The sequence below is a fragment of the Cannabis sativa genome, chromosome 5 (genome assembly GCF_029168945.1).
Source record: "Cannabis sativa cultivar Pink pepper isolate KNU-18-1 chromosome 5, ASM2916894v1, whole genome shotgun sequence".
Classification (NCBI taxonomy): domain Eukaryota; kingdom Viridiplantae; phylum Streptophyta; class Magnoliopsida; order Rosales; family Cannabaceae; genus Cannabis; species Cannabis sativa.
Window position 1 is genome coordinate 71,005,884 of NC_083605.1, and position 22,462 is coordinate 71,028,345.

The window sequence follows — 22,462 nt, forward strand, 5'->3', positions numbered from 1 at the left end:
CCACTATCGGACAACTTTCAAACACTCTACATAGTTGACCATAAGCGATGGATGAATTACCGTCGAAGTACTCAACTATCAATCGGTTTGAGGTTGCTTTCTCTTGGATCTCCTTCTTAGTTGGCACAGGTAAAAAATTTAACCCAATCACCAAAGAAAACTCAGAACGACTGAATCTGCATTATTTCCTTGCAATGTAGAAATGGATTTCGTTTGCCTTATCTGATTAGATCTTGTGCAGGAACAATTGATAGATCAATGTACCCGATATATTTAATGGATCCCTCTCGAAGAAATATTTGAAAGGGGATTCATTCACCCTTTCCAATAAACCGAACTCCACAAATTTAGGTGCCGTTTGGTAACAGTTTTGTTTTTTAATTTTTTAATCACAAAATGAAAGTAAAATTTTTGTTTTTAAAAAATTTATTTTTAAAAAACAAAATGCGTTTTGTAACCACTTTTGTTTTTTAATTTTAAAAACAAAAAACAAAAGTGTGTTCTGTAAAGTTCATTTTCATTTTTATTTTTTGATTTTATTTAAGTCGGGTCAAGATCCGGGGTTGGATTCGGGTTCGGGTCAGAAGTTGGGTTCAACGCCAAGGCCGTGAGGAGAGGTTTTGAGTCCGGGTCTGGTTATAATCCAAAAGATTGATTAAGAAAAAAAACTGTTTAAAAAAAAGATTGAAAGTGATTTTTTTTTTGTTTTTAAAATTTTGATTTCTAATTATGAAATTAAAAAGTAAAAACAGTTTTATAGAACATGTTTTTGAAAAATATTTTCACTTTTCTACTTTTAAAAACAGAAAACTGATTAAAAAATTATTACTAAACGCCACCTAATTTTTATCTTCGGATAATAAACTGAAAAGTGTGGCACTACGAATATTAATAAACTCCACATCATTTAAAAGTGGCTACAAATTAAACACCACAAAAAGGAGGAGTGGCCAACTCATGTTTTTGGCGTCTTCCTCGATGACACTGTGACTCAACTGAGTCTGACTCTGACTCCACTCCACTTCAATTCAACTTCTTCCGATTACTTTACAAACTAAACAACACCACTCCCATCCCATGATCCCATCTCCCTCACAAGTCACACCATTCCCATACACTTCCACTCCCAATGCGGTACCCAATGCAAGCCTCTCTCATCCTTCTAACCATCACTTTATGTACACCCCGACTCTCCTCTTTTCTGTTTGTTTCCTCAGAAAATTAAAAAAAAAAAAAGTGAAAAGAAAATAGCTTTTAAGGAGATTCATTGTTTTTTTTTTTGAAATTTTGTTTTCAGGTCTGCCTGATTTGGTTGCGAGTGATGATGGGTTTTGCTCTGCGCCTTCTGTTATCAGCTCCTCTTCTGAGTTTAAGCATTTGTATTGGAAGGTTACGAATCCCACTCTTTCTCCTTCTCATCTACAAGGTTAGTTAACATAAAATTTCGATATTTTTCTCTTCACGACTTCCAGATTCGAGTATCTAATGCTGATGTATAGAAATTTCACGGATTAAAGCCATATTGGGAGTAACATAATTCAAAATAAGCAATAACATAATACAAAATGATGAGTATCAAGTTGAAATTAACGATCAAAATAGAGATTAATAATTGTACCATATGGTCTGGTGCTGATGACTGTTGATTTTGGAAGACAAAAGATGAGTTATGTGAGCTATGACTTTGTATTGTAACACTTGTCCTTGCAATAAAGCTGAAGAAGAGAAATTAAAAATTCATTAATTTTGATTCTGTGTCTTATTGGGCAGACTTGCCAGGGTTCACGCGCAGTGTTTACAAAAGAGACCATGCTTTAATAACACCTGAAAGTCAGGTCTTCAGCCCTTTACCAGAGTGGTATGTTTGACTCCATTTTTCTGTTGGATTACAAAAACATTATTTCTCTCTGTTGATCTAATAACAATAATCCAAAATGTTTCTGCAGGGTAAATACATTAGCAGCTTATCTTATTACACCAGCCATTGGCTCACATTTCGTTATGTACCTCGCAAAGATGCAAGGTTCGTCGATTATATTATATGGCATTCTAGTTTAGGCTGTTGTTGAAATTTTATTGTTGGTTATCATACTTACTTCACCTTTGCAGAAAATTCACAATCTGGGCTCCCTGCTCACGATGTTGAGAGGTATGTTATCTCTCTTTTTATTGTCATTTGCCTAATAATATTCCTGGTTTGTGAATAGTTTTGTCAGGATTTATAACTTTTTTCTTTTCGATCTCCTGTTGTACATATTTTGTATCTCTAGGTTCGTATTTGTGGTCCAGGGTTCAGTGACACTAACTAATGTTTCTAGTGCCAGCCACAAACTTGAGGTAAAAACTTGTATGATGCCTATTTATTTCTATAATTGATTCTTCGTTTATGGTACATGTCAGTGATGTTACTAGCTTTTAGATTTGGAATCTTTTAGCTCTTAATATCATTATGATGTAGCTTAGTCTGCTTGGCTGTATGTTCTTGGCTTAAAGTCCAAATAACAACAAGAGGTATAACACTCTTTAATTTCATTTTAAGCCATACCAAGATCACTGAACTGCATATATAATAAGCAAACTGAAATATGTAAAGAGTTAACCTCATATGTAGGAATGTAGAAGTTTAGGCTAGAATATACATTGTATATTGTATATATAAGGGTATAAAGCTGAAAACTAAATAAACTGAAAAGTGTGGCACTACGAATATTAATAAACTGATTAGTGTTTATTAGACATAATACAAGAGAATGAGAGATGTTATTATATCGAGAAACCAATAAAAAAGTGAATTAGGAGCAGGGTAGTAGAGGTCAATACATTGGTCTTCCTTAAACAAGCTTATTATATTCAAAATGGAGTGTTTGAACATGCTTTAGTATGAATTTAAGATTATGTTTTATGAGAGACTTGCTGTGTTTCATTAGTATAGACACTGAGGAAAAGAGGGTAATTAGCTTTCAATATTTCTGATTTATATCATTTGAAGATGAAAAGTTAAGATATAAGCAATCTAAAGAAGTAGAAACTTTTTGATTTTGAAAGAAATAAACTAATCTGAAGTATCGTGGGCTAACAAGAAACACATGATCTAAATCAGCAAAAATCTTAGCTCCGTGTATCTACCCATTGTACACTCATGCATTTACACATTAGATTGCTTATAGAAACATAGAGTGATTAGCAAGCACACTTAAAAGAATTAAATACAAATTTTAACTCAAAGTGTGTGAAAAGTGTTTGTTGGATTTTAGACTTGGGGGCTCATTAAACTCACTTGAATATGTTAGGTATATGATATAAATACTCAGTCAACTTGAATTTTTGATGAAAATTGAGTTCATATAGTGTTAGGGAGAAAAATAGCCGTTTATAGCTATTGGACGCGAAAAACGAGACTGCCATTGGGCAAACTGGTTGCCAACTGGTAAACTGGTTTCAGGTGAACCGGTTAACCTTTTGGGAACCGGTTAACCGGATTCCTGGAAGTGGCGAAAAGTCCAAGTAAAATGTTATGTGATTTAGAAAGTCAATCAAATTTTTTTTTAAACCATTGGGTGAGAAAACTTGTCACACAAGTTAGTGGGCCAAAATTTGAACTTATAAACCCTAGTGTATTGTGCAAATCACTTTAACAAGACTAAAGTAAACTTATACTATTTGATTGTGTGTAGTCCTTATGTAGATGAGTTTCGTAGCTTAATTTGCATGTTATGATCCAAAGTTAACTTTTCCCTGAGAGTTGACTTTGACTTTTGGGTAGACTTTTGACTTTGAGCTTTTGAAGTCTTCTTTTGAATAGGGTCTTGAATTCTTGATCCCTTAATGAATTTTTTGCTTTTATCAAGTATGAAGTAGTTGATATATTTGTTGAATCCACTTCGGGTCATTTTTGAGAATTTTTGGTAAAATTACCATTTTACCCTTGGAGTTAATTTTGCCTTAGAAAAATTTATTTTACCTTTTAATTGTGCTACAAAATCAACAAACTATTAGTAACAAATAATAATCAAATATTTGTTAATCATCAAAACAAGGAGACCTAAAAGTTTGAGTTAACAATCTTCCTATTTTTGATGATATCAAATATTTGATTATTTTGAAAAAGAGAGATGAAAAATTGAACCAATATATATTAGATTAGCTTCCCTTTAATGTGTGCAAGGGTAAAAGAAAATTTATCTTGCATGATTTTGTAAACTCCCCCTCAATTTTATACTCAAGTTTAAAAATTATTAGATATCTCAAAAAAAATATTTATAGAATTTCTCTCCCTTTTAATTCATCAAAAAGGGTGGCAAAGAATTTACAAAATAAAAGCCAAAATAAAACATACCATTCACCAAAAAAAAAAAATTGACACACATACCATTCACCACAAAACATACCATTCATTATAAAAAAATGTTAAACACATAACATCCAAAATAAAATAAAAAACATAACAAACTAACACATCAAAGTCAAAAGGCACTAAGCTTTTGCAAATAAACTAAAAACAAATAAACATGAGAAAAGATGCAAAAAAAGAAAAAATGCAAGAGAGCTAATTTGTCTCCCCTCAAGGTGGCAATGTCACTCCTTATGGTAGTCATCTCATTTTGGAGAGTGGAAATTGAGTGTTCATTTCACCTCTCAAGTTGTTTAAATTTGAAGTAATGGAGGTGTGAAGGTTAGCAAAAAATGTTGAAGTGAGGAGCTTGTGTTATTGGAGGCACTTCTTCTTCGGCTTCCTCATCGCTTTGAGCTTGGGCTTCTTGCTCCTCCTCTTCACTTTCACTTGAGACCAAGGGTGCTTCCTCATGGGCATGTGGACCTTGTTTGGTGGAAATCCATTTCTTTTCCACTTCATTGAACTTGTAGCGCATAGACTTGAATGTGATCTCACCAAGAGTGTCGAACTCCTTGGGTTCATAAATGTCGGTTTCATCTTCAATTGGGATTCCTAGGAGTGGGAACAAGTAGCTAAGAAGATAACCATAGGATAAGACTCTTTTTAGGGTAGGCTTATACACTTCATTGATGGTTTTTAGGATAAGGTAGCCTAAGTTGATTTGGTTGTCTTTCAAGATGATATTGTATTGGATCATTTGATCAAGTGCACTCACTTCACCTTGATGGCCTTTCCTAGGAATAAGGTTGGAGCATATAAAAGCATGGAGGATTTTGCCTTGAAGGGTGAGGAAGGTTCGTTTTAGTTTTAAATTAAAGTTGTCACCTACACACACATGTTTTTTGAAAAGGTTATAGTTGAAGGTGGTATCATTCTTAAGGCGAAGTTTATGGTCAAGCAAGATGCCTTCTTTGGGTGCATTTAGGAGATCATTAAGCGTGTCTACGGTTAACTCAAATGCTATCCCTTTGAGGATTCCCTTAACACTATATGGATTGCAATTAACCTCAATACAAGCATAAAAAGCTCTAACTAGCCTAGGATAGATATTAGTTTGAATTTCTAACAAGGTTTTCCATCCCATATGTTCAAAAAGAGAACTGAAATTGACATACTCAAGGGCTTTGAGATCACATTGCTTACCATTTAGAATATCTCTTTGTGAGAAGTCCTCATTGAATCTTCTTGCATACTTTTCATGGGAGAAGAGGTCATTCCTTGCTTTGGACCTTTGTTCTTGATAGGAATTTCCTATCAATTAATATTAACAGTAGCAATTATAGGAAATAGTAAGCTGATATATTGATAGCAAAACGTAAAGAGTACAGTGTTGCTGGGTATTCGAGAGACCCAGTGCTCTCCCAAGAGCTACTGCTCATTAACTAATTCATTCTCTCCCCAAAACCCTTCTTAGACTTTCCTATATATACTCTCCCAATATCCCCTATTACAATGACCCATATACCCTTTTTATTTATCCTAAGGCCTAACAATACCGGCCGCCCAAAATTCACCTTGTCCTCAAGGTGAAGAACAACAAGCTTCCACAACAGTCTTTGCCCAGACCGACCATTCTCAATAAAGCATTGAAGAAGGCCTATGGCAAAAATCCAGCGAGTAGCCACCTGGTCGTAGCACGAAGCTGAAGCTATAACTTGTGCTCGTCCTCTTTCAAAGAACCAACCCAGCAAATGCGTATTGTTCAAGCTGTGAGAGAAACGCCAAGTTTCAGCAAGTTGACTTCGCTTGAAAACCCAGTCCAACATATGCATTTTGTGCTCCCGCTCCTTGTTATGCCCCTGAAAAATGTTGTAGAAAATCATGCTTGAGGTATCATGTGGCTGGATGTAGCTTCCTTCCAAATATTTTGCATTAATTTCATATTTAATTTTCTCCTCAACTAAGAGCTCCAACACAGCTGAATATCTTTTTAATTCGTTTTCTGCCTTAGAAAATGTCTCCTTGCGCCTTTGAATATAATCATCACAAGCCAAACAAAAATCATCCCACTGCTGAAGAAGAAAATTAATAGCCTTGTTGACCCTCCAATTGAGAACATCAAGTCCTTTGAACATCAACAAAGAAGGAACAGTACCCATCACACCAATGCTTGAAATTAAATGCTGGATGAATTGTTCCAATATTTCCAGTAGGATACAATCCTCATTATCATCATATAACCAAAGTGAGAATAGAAAATTATCAATAGTTGGCCTTATCCCATAAATGTGTTGAGTCACCATTTGAGAACTAAAGAATATGTAACAGTGACAAAGTACACATTCATATCTTGTAGTAATTTCTTTGTGCCCCATTTGTCTAACAGTGCCCATGAATAAACAACCCCCCTTATCACCAACTAATTTCCCAAATCCAATAAAAAACATGAAATTAGTAGTAAAATTGGTTCTATTCCATTTGAAATACCTGGTGACCCAAAATTTGTTGTGCAAGCTTGGCCATGGAAGAAACTCTTGAGAGCAAGCTTTTCTTCCTCTGTCAAAAAGCCAACGAACAGTTGGTGTCTTTTCCTCTTCGTCATACCCAAAAGCTGAACGTGAAAGTTGTGCTCCAACCACCCACACCTCATTTTCCGTTGCCGACCCTAAGTTACAGCACCCAAGTTGCACCACCTTGAGATACCATGAGAATGAAGACTTAATATTCCCAATATTCAATGCGTGACATGGAGAAATGGTTGATGAACCATTATTCTTTGGATGCCACATGACCCAATTGTGACCTAAATTAAGATATGGGCTTTTTGTCTTGCTTACTGGGCCCCTATTTTGTTTTGATTTGGGCCTTAAGTTTAGAAAGAAAGAAGTGAGCCCTACCTCCAAACAGAACATTATTTCTCTACGGCATTGATCACCCCTATCACCCTCGACCAAATTTGGCGGCTTCCCTGGCATTGCACTCGACGGTGGACGATGTTGATCCTTCGGCGCAAATCGGCAGCGCAATTTCTCCACCAGCGAGTGTTTTTCAATGGAGGCACCATCACTCATGGTTTTTAATGGTGGGAAAGATTTATTCTCTAGCTTCCTTAGAGCTGATTGCAACGATAGATCTTCAAGAGCTACGTCGTTGTTCATAGTTGAAGATGTATTCGTCTTCCCATGGAGATCCGGGGGCTCTTTTTCCTTCTTCAGCACCGGTTGGCCGTGCAGCTCCCATGAGCTTGACGTCGGCGATCGAAAACGTTGCTCCTCCCCAATGTTATTATCCTCCAGCTGAGTGCTGATCATCTTCATTAGATCCGGTGAGCTACGGTTCGACTTCGACGACATGTGTAGAAGAGCCATGTCATGGTGTTTGGCTGGAAGTGTTAGCGAGACACTTCTTAGATCTGAAATCTTCGTTGCTTCACCCTTATCAGCTTTGTCACGTCGTTTGTCCTCCTCTATGGTTATCACTGCCTTTGTTACTTGTGGCAGCAACATCCTCGAACAACTTTGTGTAGGCATCAGCGGCTCATCCTCAGTCACCACTTGTTCGTCGTTGGCGTTTCGTGCCTCTCTGACTTTTTGTATCAACTGAGTAAGTTGATTCATCATCAGGCCTACATGTTTCTCGATGGTCTTTTCAATCGTCATGTGAAATGATGATTTCATCAGCTCCAATTGATTTGAAGCTTGGTGAAGTTTCGATCGAATTTCCGTCTTACCTTGCCCCATAGATCGATTGCTCTGATACCACTTGATAGGAATTTCCTATCAATTAATATTAACAGTAGCAATTATAGGAAATAGTAAGCTGATATATTGATAGCAAAACGTAAAGAGTACAGTGTTGCTGGGTATTCGAGAGACCCAGTGCTCTCCCAAGAGCTACTGCTCATTAACTAATTCATTCTCCCCCCAAAACCCTTCTTAGACTTTCCTATATATACTCTCCCAATATCCCCTATTACAATGACCCATATACCCTTTTTATTTATCCTAAGGCCTAACAGTTCCCTTTGTTGCATTGAGAATCTTTGCCTTTCTGGTCTTGAAGATGAAGCATCCATGGAGGTAGAGGGTTAAAGAGAATGGGAAAGTTAGGTCTGGAGAGAGAAAAATTGAGAGAAGAGGGTTGGAGGCTTCTATTTAGGGTTAAAAAATCTGAGTGGGGAATAGAAACTCGGTGGTAGGATTTTTATAGGGAAAAATTCGAGTTTGAAAGGACTAAAAAGACCTTGGAATCGCCACTTGCTGCGAACCGGTTAACTGGTTCGTCAGGTATGCAGAACCGGTTAACCGGTTCCTGCAGCAGGCAGATTCCCCAAAAATGGCTTTAAAATGCGCCATTAGGTGCATATGGGTGATTACAATTAAATTTAATCCAGATGGAACAATTGCTTGCATAAAGACCAGTCTTGTTGCCAAGGGTTATGCTCAAACCTATGGAGTAGACTTTGTGATATTTTTTCTCCTGCTCCTAAATTGACTTCTATTCGACTGTTCATTTTCATAGCAGCTATTCATCATTGGCCTTTGCATCAACTAGATATTAAAAATACCTTTTTTTTCATGGAGACCTTCAGGACGAGGTATACATGGAGCAACCTCTTGGGTTTGTTGCTCAGGGAGACCCAGGGCGAGTCTGTCATCTTCGCAAAACAAAATCCTCATTCTTGGTTTGGTAAATTTAGTCAGGCTGTTGAGAAATTTGGTTTGTTGAAAAGTAAGTCAGATCATTCTGTGTTCTATAAAAGATCAACTGCTGGTATCATTTTATTAGTAATGTATGTTGATAACATCGTTATTACTGGAAATGATACTGAAGGCATCTCATCTCTTAAGTCTTTCATTCATACCCAGTTTCTCACGAAGGATTTAGGGGTTCTCAAATATTTCTTGGGTGTTGAAGTTACTCAGAGTAAACAAGGTATTTTCCTGTCTCAAAGGAAGTATGTACCTTATTTTTTAATTGAGATAGGAAATTTGGGAACAAAACCTTGTAATGCTCTAATGTATCCAGCCGTGCATCTTACACGTGATGGGGAACCATTTGAAGATCCTAAGAAATATCGCAGATTGGTTGAAAAGTTGAATTATCTAACTGTGACTCGTCCAGATATTGCATTCCCAGTTAGTGTCGTTAGTCAGTTTATGTATTGGACAATATTAGAGCAAATTTTATGTTACTTGAAAGAATCACCCGAACGAGGTATTGTTTACAAGGATCATGGACATACCCAGATTGAGTGTTTTTCTGATGCAGATTGGGCAGGTTCTAAGGTAGACAGACGATCCACTTCAAGATATTGTGTATTTATTCGGAGAAATTTGATCTCTCTTAGAAGAGTAAGAAACAAAATGTTGTGTCTAGATTCAGTGCTGAATTAAAATAGAGTTATGACCAGTCTGTGTGTGAGGTAATATGGATTTATCAACTTTTGACTGAATTCGGGTTTAAGATTTCTATTCTAGCAAAATTGTGTTGTGATAATCAAGCTGCTTTTTATATTGCCTCAAATCCCGTGTTCCACGAGCGCACTAAGCACGTTGAGATTAATTGTCATTTTGTTTGCTGTAAAAGTTATGATAAATTGTTTTTAGTAATTTTCTATTTGTATTTAGTAGTTTTCTATTTAGTCTCATAGCTTTGTATATAAATATATACTATTCTATGATATATAAAATACAATTCATTCACCATTTTCTACAAAACTTACTAGCCATTTTGACAAATGGGCCATGGCAAAGTTATTTAAGACCTTAACAAATGGCAGTTTTTGTCTTAAAACTGGTCATGCTGAATTTCACAATTAAATTCTAAATTCTCTAGCTAATAGATATTCTTAGGACTTTAAAACAATGTCAGTAACCATGTACTGAAGAATAAACTGATTCTGCTTTGATTATAACCCTTAAACATGACATTGCCTAGCTGTAGTGAATGTTACTATTCTCTACAACTCATCTCTATATTTTTTTTTGAAAAGAGAAAGAGGCCAAAGTCTAAACTTGACCCCTCCCCCGACATATATAGAAAGCCTCACTTGTGGCGGAGGAATACCATGGTTACAAAGTTCTATCACAAACATATAAGACATTTAAACAAATCATGTACTGTTATACCACATTACACAACAATCTCCAGTCGCTACTCAAATCTAAGAACGAAAACTGCTCAAAACTTTTAGTTTTATAAACCCAAACAGCTGTCCAAAATCTAACTTTTTCCCACAAGTCTTCAACTGAGGCTTCAATCCCTTCAAAAATTCTGTTATTTCTTTCGAGCCAAATAACCCACATAATTGCTAGAACAGCTGTCCTCCATAGGTATGATCTACCCTTTCTACCCCCCACTTTGCTCACCATCATTAATGAAACTGATTGGGGAAATACCCATTGTATTCCAAAGTCATTCAGGAGCTTGATCCAAAGTTTTTGAGCAAGACAACACCCCAAGAACAAGTGAGCCACTTCTTCACTACTTTTCTTACAACAAACACACCACCCCGGGGACAAGCAAATAAAAGGTCGCCTCTTTTGCATCATAGAATGCACATTGATTTTTCCTAATGCGACCAACCATCCAAAAACTTTCACTTTAAAGGGACACCTACTTTTCCATAAGGTCTTCGTCCAAAACAGAGCACCAAGATCCTGATCTGAAGTAAACCAGTTGAAAGCTGACTTACAAGAGAAAATTCCACTAGGATCTGGTTTCCATACTCTAATATCCTCTGATATGTTGAGCAGCCTAATATGTTCCAGTAGTTGCAGTAATACAATAAGATTAGGCATTTCTCTCTCCATCAAATTCCTTCTAAACTTAAAATTCCAGCTTGCAACACAGTTTCCTACCTCTCCTTCAATGGCAACAAGATCTTTTATAGTCGAGTTTTTCGCTTGTGATAACACTGCCAGATCCGGAAACCGACTCTTTAGTGTTGTATCTCCAATCCATATATCTTCCCAAAACCGAATAGTTGTGCCATTACCCACTTTGAACTTTACCAACTCCAAAAATTCACCATAAAGTTCTGAAATATCTTTCCAAGGACCTCTTGGGGAGAGCCTATACCGAGATTTAGTATCCCAACAATTTTCTGCTCTCCCATACCGGCTTTTGATTACCTTATGCCAAAGTGAATTTGATTCTAACGGAAATCGCCACAGCCACTTCATGAGGAACCCTTTATTTCTCATGTCTAACCTTCCAATAGCAAGACCTCCCTCCTGCTTAGGTCTACACACCTCCTCCCACGCCACCAAATGATCCCCACCCATTGACTCTCCTCCTTCCCAAAGAAAATCTCTCATCATTTTTTCTAACGAGAGTAAAACCACTTTTGGAGCTTTAAAGAGGGAGAGATAATAAATGGGAAGAGATGAAAGAACTGATTGAACCAAGGTAAGTCTACCACCCCTAGATAAAAATGAAGATTTCCATCCATCAAGCCTTTTAGCACATTTTTCCAAAATCGGTGCCCAAAACAACTTTTTCCTGGGCGAGCCACCTAAAGGCATTCCAAGATATGACATAGGCCAATTCCCTACTTCACATCCAATCTGATTAGCACACAAGGCCACCACACTTTCTTGCATAGCGATCCCCAACACTTGGCTTTTACTCATATTTACTTTTAATCCAGAAATAGCACAAAAAGCCTCTACAATTCTTACTAGTGTATGGAGTGATGCCTCATCATCTGCAAAAAGAAGTGTATCGTCCGCAAATTGCAAATGACTTACTTGAATCTTATCCTTGCCCACTAAAAATCCCGAGAATTTTCTTGAAATTACAGCTTGGTCAATCATCCTTCCAAGTACATCTACCACTAATGTAAAGAGAAAAGGTGATAGTGGGTCACCTTGTCTAAGGCCACGAGATCCTTTGAATTTTCCCCTTGTTCTTCCATTCACAAATAAGGAAAACGATGTTGACGAGATACATCCCCTAATCCACTTCCTCCAAGTTTCCCCAAACCCCTTCCTTGACATAACCATATCTAAGAAATCCCATTCCACTCGATCATAAGCTTTCTCGAAATCAATCTTGAGAACCAACCCACTCTTTCCGCGGCACCGGTAATCTTCCACTGCCTCATTTGCCACTAACACAGAGTCCAAAATTTGCCGCCCTTCTACAAATGCCGATTGTGTTACCGAAATCGTTTCCCCCAATATACCTCGAAGCCTAGCGGACAAAACTTTAGCTATGATCTTGTACACACTTGTTGTAAGACTGATAGGCCTGAAGTCTTTTACCAAACAACTATTAAGTTTTTTTGGTATAAGACAAATGAAAGTCTCATTAATACTTCCCTCAATTCTGCCTTCTCTTTCAAACGCCTTGAAAACTTCCAACAGCTCATTCTTGATAAGTTCCCAATTTGACTGAAAAAAAGCCAAACTAAATCCATCCGGCCCAGGTGCTTTGTTACCTTCACAACTAAAAATGGCTTCTTTTATTTCATCTTCTTCAAAGGGTCTTTCTAGATCTGTAGCTAATGATTCTGATAACTGTTTCCATTCAATACCTTCAACTCCCCAACCCGGTCTCCTCTCGGATGTATATAATTTGGAGAAGAATTCTACTAGTTCAGTTACTATTTCATCCTCCTTATCAATTATCGAACCATCCATTCTTTCAATTCTTGAGATAGTATTCCTTGCCTTCCTTGCATTTAATAAATTATGGAACATTCTTGTGTTTGCATCCCCTTCTTTTGCCCATTTACATTTCGATTTCAGCCACAAACTCCTTTCTTCTTCAACTATATATTGTTGCCACTCCCTTTTAAGCTTTCTCCTTTCCTCTGCAAGAGATTGATTCCACACAATACTCCCCTCTTTTTTATCCAGTTCCACTATTCTCCTTTCTACCGCATTCTTGGCCATCTTGTTATTTCCATAAACCCCTTTACTCCATTCCTTTATATTTTTTTGCACTTTCTTCAGCTTGCACATAATTTTCGTTCCTGGCCAGCCGTCACCACTAGCATTTCTCCACCAACCTTCAAGTAACTTAGGAAAAGATTTGTGTTCCAGCCAAAGATTGTCAAACCGAAACGGTCCAGGCCCCCATTTAGGCGGGTTCGAGTCAATAACAATAGGATTATGATCTGAAACTAATCTCACCAACATTTCTTGACGCACAAATGGAAACAATCCATTCCATTTGCAAGTATAAAGAAATCTATCCAACCTACTGCAGATTGGTGTAGCTCTAAAATTAGACCATGTGAACCGCCCATTACTTAAGATAGGATCAATCAATCTCATTTCCCGAATCAACTCATCGAAGATCTTCATACTCTTAGTACAGGAGTTGCTATTCAACTTCTCTCCCACTCTTCGCACAACATTAAAATCCCCCCCCAAACACCATGAATCTCCACAAATAGAATAAAGGCCAGCCAACTCATCCCAAAATTCCGACCTTAATTTGTACGAACAAGGTCCATATAATCCCGAAAACCACCATGGATCTAATCCCTCAGCTTGGATCAAGATTGAAATAGAAAAATTACCAATCAATGAATCCAAAACCTTAATATTCCTCGTATCCCATATTAGCAATGTTCCTCCAGATCTTCCGATGGATGGGCTCAAGATCCATGCCTTAAACCGTGACCTCCAAACACTACCAATAAACCTTCTATCTACAACTTCCTTCTTCACCTCTTGTAAAATCACCACATCCGGACTAGCCTTACATATTGTCGCTTTAATTGCCCTTCTCTTCTCCTTATCCCCACTCCCTCTTATATTCCATGAAAGGATCTTCATTGAGCTTTCTTGACCACCCCTGATTTTTTGCAGATTCTATCATAATTGACATTAAATGTCAAGTTATTCAATTCTCTGCTTAACTTTCTCATTGACTTCCTTTCTCCTTTGATCACATTGCTGTCCTCATTATTCTGCATGATCTCCATTCCCATCTCCGCCATGGATTGAACTATATTAGACCATGAGTGATCCTCATGCTTTTCCTGTTCATTCTGTCTCCACAGTTCCTTGATATCACCAATAATATCTTCTAGCTCTTCACTATCCTCGGCCTCAGACTCTATTCCTTCCCCCTCCGAACACTCACTCTCTGAGCTTAGTCCCAATATTTCTTCTTCAAATGACCCTACATCAGCCTCCTCCTCCTCAAAATAAAATTCTTCTTCTGCTGACACTGTTGTTTCGATTCTGGTATGTCCCATAGACTTTCTTTTCCTGATATAGACCTTCCCAAACGGAACAAACCCCTTTTCCTCTTCTTGTTCTACCTCTGCCATTTTTTCCAGAATAGGAGACTTTACTGATTTTTTTATTATTTCAAAATCTGCCCAAAACCAAATAGTTGCAGCTCTGAATTCTTCTCGAGACTTTGGTTTGAGTGATTTTAATCTCCCTTCAAAAAATTCATTGATAATCTGCTCTGGACTCTTTTTTACACAAATATCCCTCTTTTCTTTTCCTTTGCTAGCCCACGGATCCAATCCCTTATACTTGGGGTTATAAAATAACTTTACTTCAGGCCTTAGTTCAACTCTTTTATGGGCCAAAAAAATACTAAAAGGCCCATTATGATAATAAACCAAAGGCCTCAATTCCCCATTATCCCCAGCCAAGGCCTTACATTTATCCTCCAACCCCTTTCGGCCCAAATCAATTCTAGGGCCCACCACAGATAAATTACTGACCTGGCCCATTTTATTAAAAAACTCTTTTTCACATGTCTGCCACATATACCTTAAATTGATACAATCAGTGGGCATTAAAGAGAAACTCACACGTGGCCCTTCTAGGTCCCTCAACAGTCTTCTAAAGATGGTATGGATCGTTGTCATTCCCCTGGATTCCTGCGATTTCTTTTTGGAAATCCCAATCGCCTCCACAGCATTAAACCTCGCAAGAAAATCAGTCTCGATAACCCCACAATCATCTCCGACCTTTGAGTTCTTCCCTGACTGAGCACCATTCACCATAGCCACCGGAACTGCAGATCTCCCCGACTCCGACTCCTCTGTTTCCTCTGAAAAAATCGTGACACCTTCTCTGTTAATTTCATTCCCATCCGTTACCCAATTTTCAACCTCGTGGTGAACAGCAAGCTCGATTCCGTCGTGCTTCTCAACGCTGACAGCCATCCTTACTGATTCATCTTCGTCCCTACCATCTCCGGCTTTCACCCTTTCTCTTCCGACCGCCTCGGCTATCCCCCTGCCTTCTGCACCATAACCCTCATCGGCCCCCGTGTCTACCTCATCGCCAGCCACCTTGTTGTGGTCGAAATCTTGGTACCAACAGGTATTAAAGTACCCTTGGAACCTATAACTCAAGTCATTCAGCTTGAACAAACTCAGTTCAACCTTGCTGTCTTCGTATTCCACGATCAGTGACTCCGGTATGAACCCATTTTCGTCTCCCACCAACTGAAGTCTCACGTGAGAAAGTAAGGAAGCTTCAGCAGACTCCTTATCCACATCCAGAAGTCCACCACAACACTCACCTATTTTTCTGAAGGTCTTCATGTTCCATAGGCTCAAAGGCAGTCCGTATATACCAATCCAAGAGTCTCTACATTCGACTTTAATGCCTTCCTTTTGAGCTTCCCAGCTCCATTGAGAGAGAGAGACAACCGTCTGTGCGCCTGGAACTCTCAATCGTTTAATAAGGATTAAAGCATCTCTTTCCTTCTCATCTTTGCACCATACAATGCATCTGTCATCAAATAGTTGGCTGACCACCAATTTCCTTCCTAACTCCCTGGATAAATTATAAAAGATGACACTCCATGATACGTAGCTGTTATCTCGGGTGAGAATGATGGCCAACTTCCAATTCCTCTTTTGTGCTTTTGATCTCATGTATTCATAGAGCTTTGGTTGCTGGAATCTCTTTTCTGGGTATGGATTCTTTGGTTTAAAGCTAGGATTGATTGCTGGATATAGGTCCAGCCAATCAATATCACTCTTTCTTCGGCCTGGCAGTTTCGAGGTAGCATTCCTCAATAAGTCGGGTTGTTTGACCATCGGCTTCCTTGTTTCCTTGACAACATTAACCCACGATCGTTGGTTCAGAGGTTCTTTGCTTTGTATCTCTCCTATCTTCTGGACAGATTTCCCATGGACACTTGCTTGTTCTCTTTTCATAGTTCTGTTTAGGCAATGTATGAGTTCAGACCATCCTTCCTCGTTCTCTTCTTCTGGTATGATAACTGATTTCAGTTTGTTGTTCCTTAGTGCTGAAAGTTTCAAAAAGCTTCCTTTTCTGTTTGAGAAACACTCCAGTAACCAACTGCCAGAACTATTTCGAAATGATCTCTTGAAGCTAACTCTTTGTCTTTCCTCCTTCTGATGGACTTCCTTCACTGTCTCGATTAACCAATCCACAGCATCAATTGTTATAGTGATTTCATACCCAAAGTGTCTGGTTCTCTCACATATTCGGACTGATCCCCCATCATAAGTCAAAGTAACCATGACTCATCTCTATATAAATCATATCTCTTAGGCTTCTTGTCTATCATCTCGTTAATATTGCACTCTTTAAAAAGTGTAATTCCTTTATGTATCTAATACATACTCTAAAGACTTTAAAACACAATATGTTACTCTGAAGACTTTAAAATCGATTTTGATTTCATTGATGATTCCAAAACAGTCTTTTTGTTAGCTTCAAGTGCAATTGAGATTTTTTAGATTATTTGGGACGATTATTGAGAATTTGAATTCATGAGAATGACATGACTCTTATAGATTGTCCACAGATGTTAAAATAGACATTTGATGCTGTTCACATATGAAATACAGGTGGATTCATATGCTTATCTACCTCCTAATTTTGAACATATAATCAAGTGTGATGCATCTGCAACTCTTGTGGTATTTGAAAGAAGGTTCGCTCGCTACATTATGTATTTACGATTGATGATTGAAAGATCGCGTGCCATCATCATGAATATTTTTTCCTTCTTTTTACAACATATAAGAAATAGCCAGGAATATTTCAAATAGTCATGGTAATAGTCATTCAAGTACCTAATATATTCTTTTCATTTTAGGCATGCTTCTTTGGAGAATCATTTTACTGAACTGATTGTAGGTTCAACAGATCAGCGGCCACTTCTTGACACTCCAGGGGAGGTAAGTACTGAATTTATTCGATATCTAGATCTATTTTCTTATGTTTTCTCAGTTTAAAATAGAAAATTGAGTAGGGGTTCGTTTGGAACGTCGTATTAGGTCGTATTGTATTGTATTGTATTAGGTTTTAGAGTTTGGGAGAAATTATCTAGGAGAAGTCTGATGAGAAATTTCCACTTATGTTCTCTGGTGTCCTTGTTCTTGGAAATCTTAGTGTGCTTTATTAAGTCAAAAAAACTTTTATGTAGTAGTTGGTTCGTTATTTGTTTTGAGTTTTTGTCAGATTTGCATGGGGGTACATTTAAATTGAGCTTATACACATATATTTTACTTATCACAACCTATTTTCTTGTCAGATCTTTGAGCTCAGGAAGCTTCTGCCAACGTCTACTCCTTATGACTTCAATGTCCATGTAAATTCCTTGTTCCATGCCAATCTTAAACCTGACTTCTATGGTTCTGAACAATTTTAATGTATTATTTGACATTGTTGGACCCTTGCCTTTGCAGATTATGGATTTTCAGCCTGGGGAGTATCTTAATGTTAAAGTACTCTCTCTCTCTCTCTCTCTCTCTCTCTCTCTCTCTATATATATATATATATATATATATCTAACATTTTTATGGTGCACCAGTAGTGCTTAACACCACAACTAATACAGACACGGGATCAACACTAGAGATTATCACTGTGGAACCTGTTTGTAGTGTGTAGTTGGGCACCATTGGTGGTGCATTTCCATATATAAATATGTCTTATGAGATTTAGTCCTTTATAAAGAGTTAAACAACTGCAGCTTTGATTTGGGTTAAGGTTTGGTGCACTTAACTTGAATAGCTGTAGGTGTCAGGTGTGCATACATATTCATGGATTATTTTGTACTATAAAATAGATCATTTAGCTTAAAATCCAATCAGTTTGGTTTTCCTTTTCACTAATTACTTCTTTGTTTTTGTACCATATCAGTTTGGCTGGTATATAAGTCAGGATGTACAAAAAGTCCACTTAAAAACTGCTTTGTTATCTCGATTTCCAGCTTCTTGAAAGCACTCTCTCTTACCAAAGATCTGATCATTTCTTTTTAACATAATGGTTGTTTTCTTATTCAGGAGGTCCATTATAATCAGCATGGTTTGTTACTTTTGGAAGGACAGGGCATTTACCGCTTAGGCGATAGCTGGTAAGAGTTTAATCTTAAGATGCTGTAGAAAATAGTGATTCGAATTGTGTGTTGATTTCATAGAATAATACATATTTATATACAAAGTTAGGAGACTAAATATCTACTAAATATCTACTAAATATCTAATTCTTTTACAGCTAATATACATCTAATATCTAACACTCCCCCTCAAGCTGGAGCATAGATGTTAATCATGCCCAGCTTGTTACAAAGATAATCAACCCGCACCCCATTCAAAGCCTTTGTAAAAATATCTCCTAGTTGTTCTCCGGTCTTCACATATCCTGTGGAGATCAGACCTTGTTGAATTTTCTCACGAACAAAATGACAATCAATCTCAATGTGCTTAGTTCGCTCGTGGAATACGGGATTCGAGGCAATATGAAGAGCAGCTTGATTATCACACTATAATTTTGCTGGAATAGAAGTCTTAAACCCGAATTCAGTCAAAAGCTGATAAATCCATATTACCTCACACACAGACTGGGCCATAGCTCTATATTCTGATTCAGCACTGGATCTAGATACAACATTTTGTTTCTTACTCTTCCAAGAGACCAGATTGCCCCCAACAAATACACAATATCCTGAAGTGGATCGTCTATCTACCTTGGAGCACTTGATACGCATCAGAAAAACACTCAATCAAGGTATGTCCATGATCCTTGTAAACTATACCTCGTCCTGGTGCTCCTTTTAAGTAACATAAAATTTGTTCTAATGCTGTCCAATGATGAATTGTTGGAGAAGACATGAACTGACTGATAACACTAACCGGGAATGCAATATCTGGACGAGTCACAGTTAAATAATTCAACTTTCCAACTTACCTTCGATATTTCTCAGGATCTTCAAATGGTTTCCCATCACGTGTAAGATGCACAGCTGGATTCATCGGAGCATTGCAAGGTTTTGCTCCCAATTTCCCTGTCTCAGTTAGCAAATCAAGTACATACTTTCTTTGAGACAGAAAAATACCTTGTTTACTCCGAGTAACTTCAATCCCCAAGAAATACTTGAGCTCTCCTAAATCTTTCGTGTTAAACTGGGTGTGAATGAAAGACTTAAGGGATGAGATGCCTTCAGTATCATTTCCAGTAATAACGATGTCATCAACATACACCACTAACAAAATGATACCAACAGTTGATCTTTTATAAAACACAGAATGATCTGACTTACTTTTCAACAAACCAAACTTCTCAACGACGACTAAATTTACCAAACCAAGCACGAGGGCTTTGTTTCAATCCATATAAAGATTTGCGAAGATGACAAACTCGCCCTAACTCCCCCTGAGCAACAAACCCAGGAGGTTGCTCCATATATACTTCTTCCTCAAGATCTCCATGAAGAAAAACATTTTTAATATCAAGCTGATGCAAAGGCCAATGATGAGTAGCTGCCATGGAAATGAACAGTCGAACAGATGTGAGTTTAGCAACAGGAGAAAAAGTATCACAATAGTCCACGCGCCGGCGCGTGAGCCCCACGCGCGAGGAATCCGGCGACCGGACTTTGGGGTTTCGTAGATCGGCGGCTGGGCAGTCCTCCTATGTGGGCGGTGAGAAAAAATGTTCACTCCAAATAGGGTTTTCGAAAAAACAACCCTAAACTCATACCCTAATTTTTTTTTTTTTTTTTTTTCAGAACCCTAATTTCGAATTTCGAATTTTGAATCACAATGCTCTGATACCATGTAGAAAATAGTGATTCGAATTGTGTGTTGATTTCATAGAATAATACATATTTATATACAAAGTTAGGAGACTAAATATCTACTAAATATCTACTAAATATCTAATTCTTTTACAGCTAATATACATCTAATATCTAACAGATGCTAAGCTAAATTGCTAAATTGTTTCTGAACGAGAATTCTCCATTGTGGTCGGACGGACCTACACCAGTTTAACCATTTGAACTCGGTACTCACGCCATGTAACTCAAACCACTGTCGTGATGCATTGCGATACGAGCATGTTAAGAGTGAAAATTGAGGATTTGGGAGTTCTTTAGTATCATCAATTGCAATAACAGCATTTTCTCCTTAGGGGGTTGAGAATTGTTATTTATACTCGTTTAATATCATAAAAGAAAGAAGTGATTCACTGGTAACAACAAAATAACATATAATGATCACAAAATTCTGTTTTGGTTTTTGGTTTTATGTCTTTTATTCTTGGCTTCATAATTACTTTTCTTACTTTGGCCAAATCTGTTCTCATCAGCTTTATTGTAAACTTGATACTGTAAACAGGTACCCTGTTCAATCAGGTGATGCAATTTGGATGGCACCATTTGTACCTCAATGGTAAGAAATAATACAAATCTTTGTCAAGTGAGATCCAAAAGTTTCTTTTCTTTATTATATTTTTGTTTTTGCCATATATTTTTGGCCTAAAATAGTAGTGTGTAGTCCTACCCTTGGACCAGTCCCGTTCTATCCTGGAGTAATATACAATATAGCCAATGCAATATTAATTTTAAAGTACTTCAATAGTATTAGTACTACAAGTTACTCCATAAAAGAGAGGGACGATATCCTAGAATCTATGTCTATATTACTTCAACAGTATTATCATGGAACTATATGGTTAAAAAGAGGGCTATATATATATATATGTTTATAATTTTCCCTCAAGGGCTCGTTTGGAACGCCGTATTAGGTCGTATTGTATTGTATTGTATTATATTGAATTATATTTTATGCAATATTTTTATGTAAAACTATATGTGGTATTAACTTTTATGAACACTTAAATATATAATATTTTAGTATAAATTAAAGTTTAACATAGTATTATATAAAAATATGATATATAATCCAATTCAATATAATACAATACAATACAATACGACCTAATACAGCGTTCCAAACGAGCCCCAAGTGATTTATTTTGTAACTTTTTTCAGGTATGCTGCATTAGGCAAAACAAGGAGCCGGTATTTGCTGTATAAAGATGTAAATAGGAATCCATTGTAATCACATCACATGCATATATTAAGGTTTGTTTGTAACTGAGATTAGTATTCCAACTTTAATGGCTAACAAGTATGCTAATGTACCAGGGCCTGCCCATTCTAATGGCACCCCAACTCATAAATTTTTTTATTTTCTTTCTTACTATTATGATCACACTTTTTTCTTTAATAATCTAATTTTAAACACTGGTACCTCCAAAAAACAAAAACCCATGTTTTTGTGGTTGAAGAATTTCTAAGCTCAGTTTTAATTTAGTTGTGGTGGAATATAATGTCCAAATTGAGTCACCAATTTGACTGGAGTCAATATTGTACCATCAAAAATTGATAGAATCTATGTACCTTCCAAATAGCCAAGGATTAGTAATTCCTGCCACTACATTTTCTTTTAAAATATACAATTATTTTTCAATATAATATTTATTTCATAAGAAGTGCTAAGGAAATTCTCTACTACATTCTCTATTCTCTCATGCACTTTCTTATGTATATTTGACCAAACACAATGCTCAAATATTTTACATTTTAAATTATTATAAATTATCATTAAAGGCTGTTTAGAGTTCAATTGTTTCAAATTTAGAGTCTCAATAACAATTTTTTATTACCATTCCACAGTAATTAAGCTAAATGTGACTAGAAGGATTAGGTAAGACATGTATAAATAATAATAATAATAATAATAATGAAGGAATCAATAAGATGCTAAGCTAAAATATTTTTAAACAAGTATTCTCAATCTTGTTGAAAATTGAATCATTTGCTGCCAAGAAAATGAGGAACATTCCATTCGTCACAAAACATGAGGCAATG

At 36.9% G+C, this 22,462-nt stretch overlaps 2 protein-coding genes across 3 annotated transcripts; one reads left to right on the plus strand and one right to left on the minus strand.

Annotated features, from left to right (window-relative positions):
* Nucleotides 1-886: 886 nt before the first annotated feature.
* LOC115716937 ((S)-ureidoglycine aminohydrolase) lies at nt 887-21,858 on the plus strand. 2 transcript variants are annotated; one of them, XM_061115916.1, is made up of 14 exons: nt 919-1,178; nt 1,298-1,426; nt 1,771-1,858; nt 1,947-2,023; nt 2,110-2,149; nt 2,271-2,337; nt 17,148-17,233; nt 17,399-17,480; nt 17,837-17,893; nt 17,991-18,029; nt 18,448-18,480; nt 18,591-18,661; nt 20,925-20,978; nt 21,581-21,858. In XM_061115916.1, the coding sequence occupies exons 1-14, from the start codon at nt 1,130-1,132 to the stop codon at nt 21,648-21,650; spliced, it is 942 nt and encodes a 313-aa protein (XP_060971899.1). In that variant the 5' UTR covers nt 919-1,129; the 3' UTR covers nt 21,651-21,858. The 2 variants fall into 2 exon arrangements, with proteins under 2 accessions (XP_030501725.2, XP_060971899.1); XM_030645865.2 differs by lacking the exon at nt 18,448-18,480 and having other exon boundaries at nt 887-1,178.
* Nucleotides 6,407-8,352, minus strand: LOC133038010 (uncharacterized). The gene is made up of 2 exons (XM_061115915.1): nt 6,821-8,352; nt 6,407-6,458 (listed from the first exon to the last, which is right to left on the minus strand). The coding sequence occupies exons 1-2, from the start codon at nt 8,071-8,073 to the stop codon at nt 6,452-6,454; spliced, it is 1,260 nt and encodes a 419-aa protein (XP_060971898.1). The 5' UTR covers nt 8,074-8,352; the 3' UTR covers nt 6,407-6,451.
* Nucleotides 21,859-22,462: the final 604 nt, after the last annotated feature.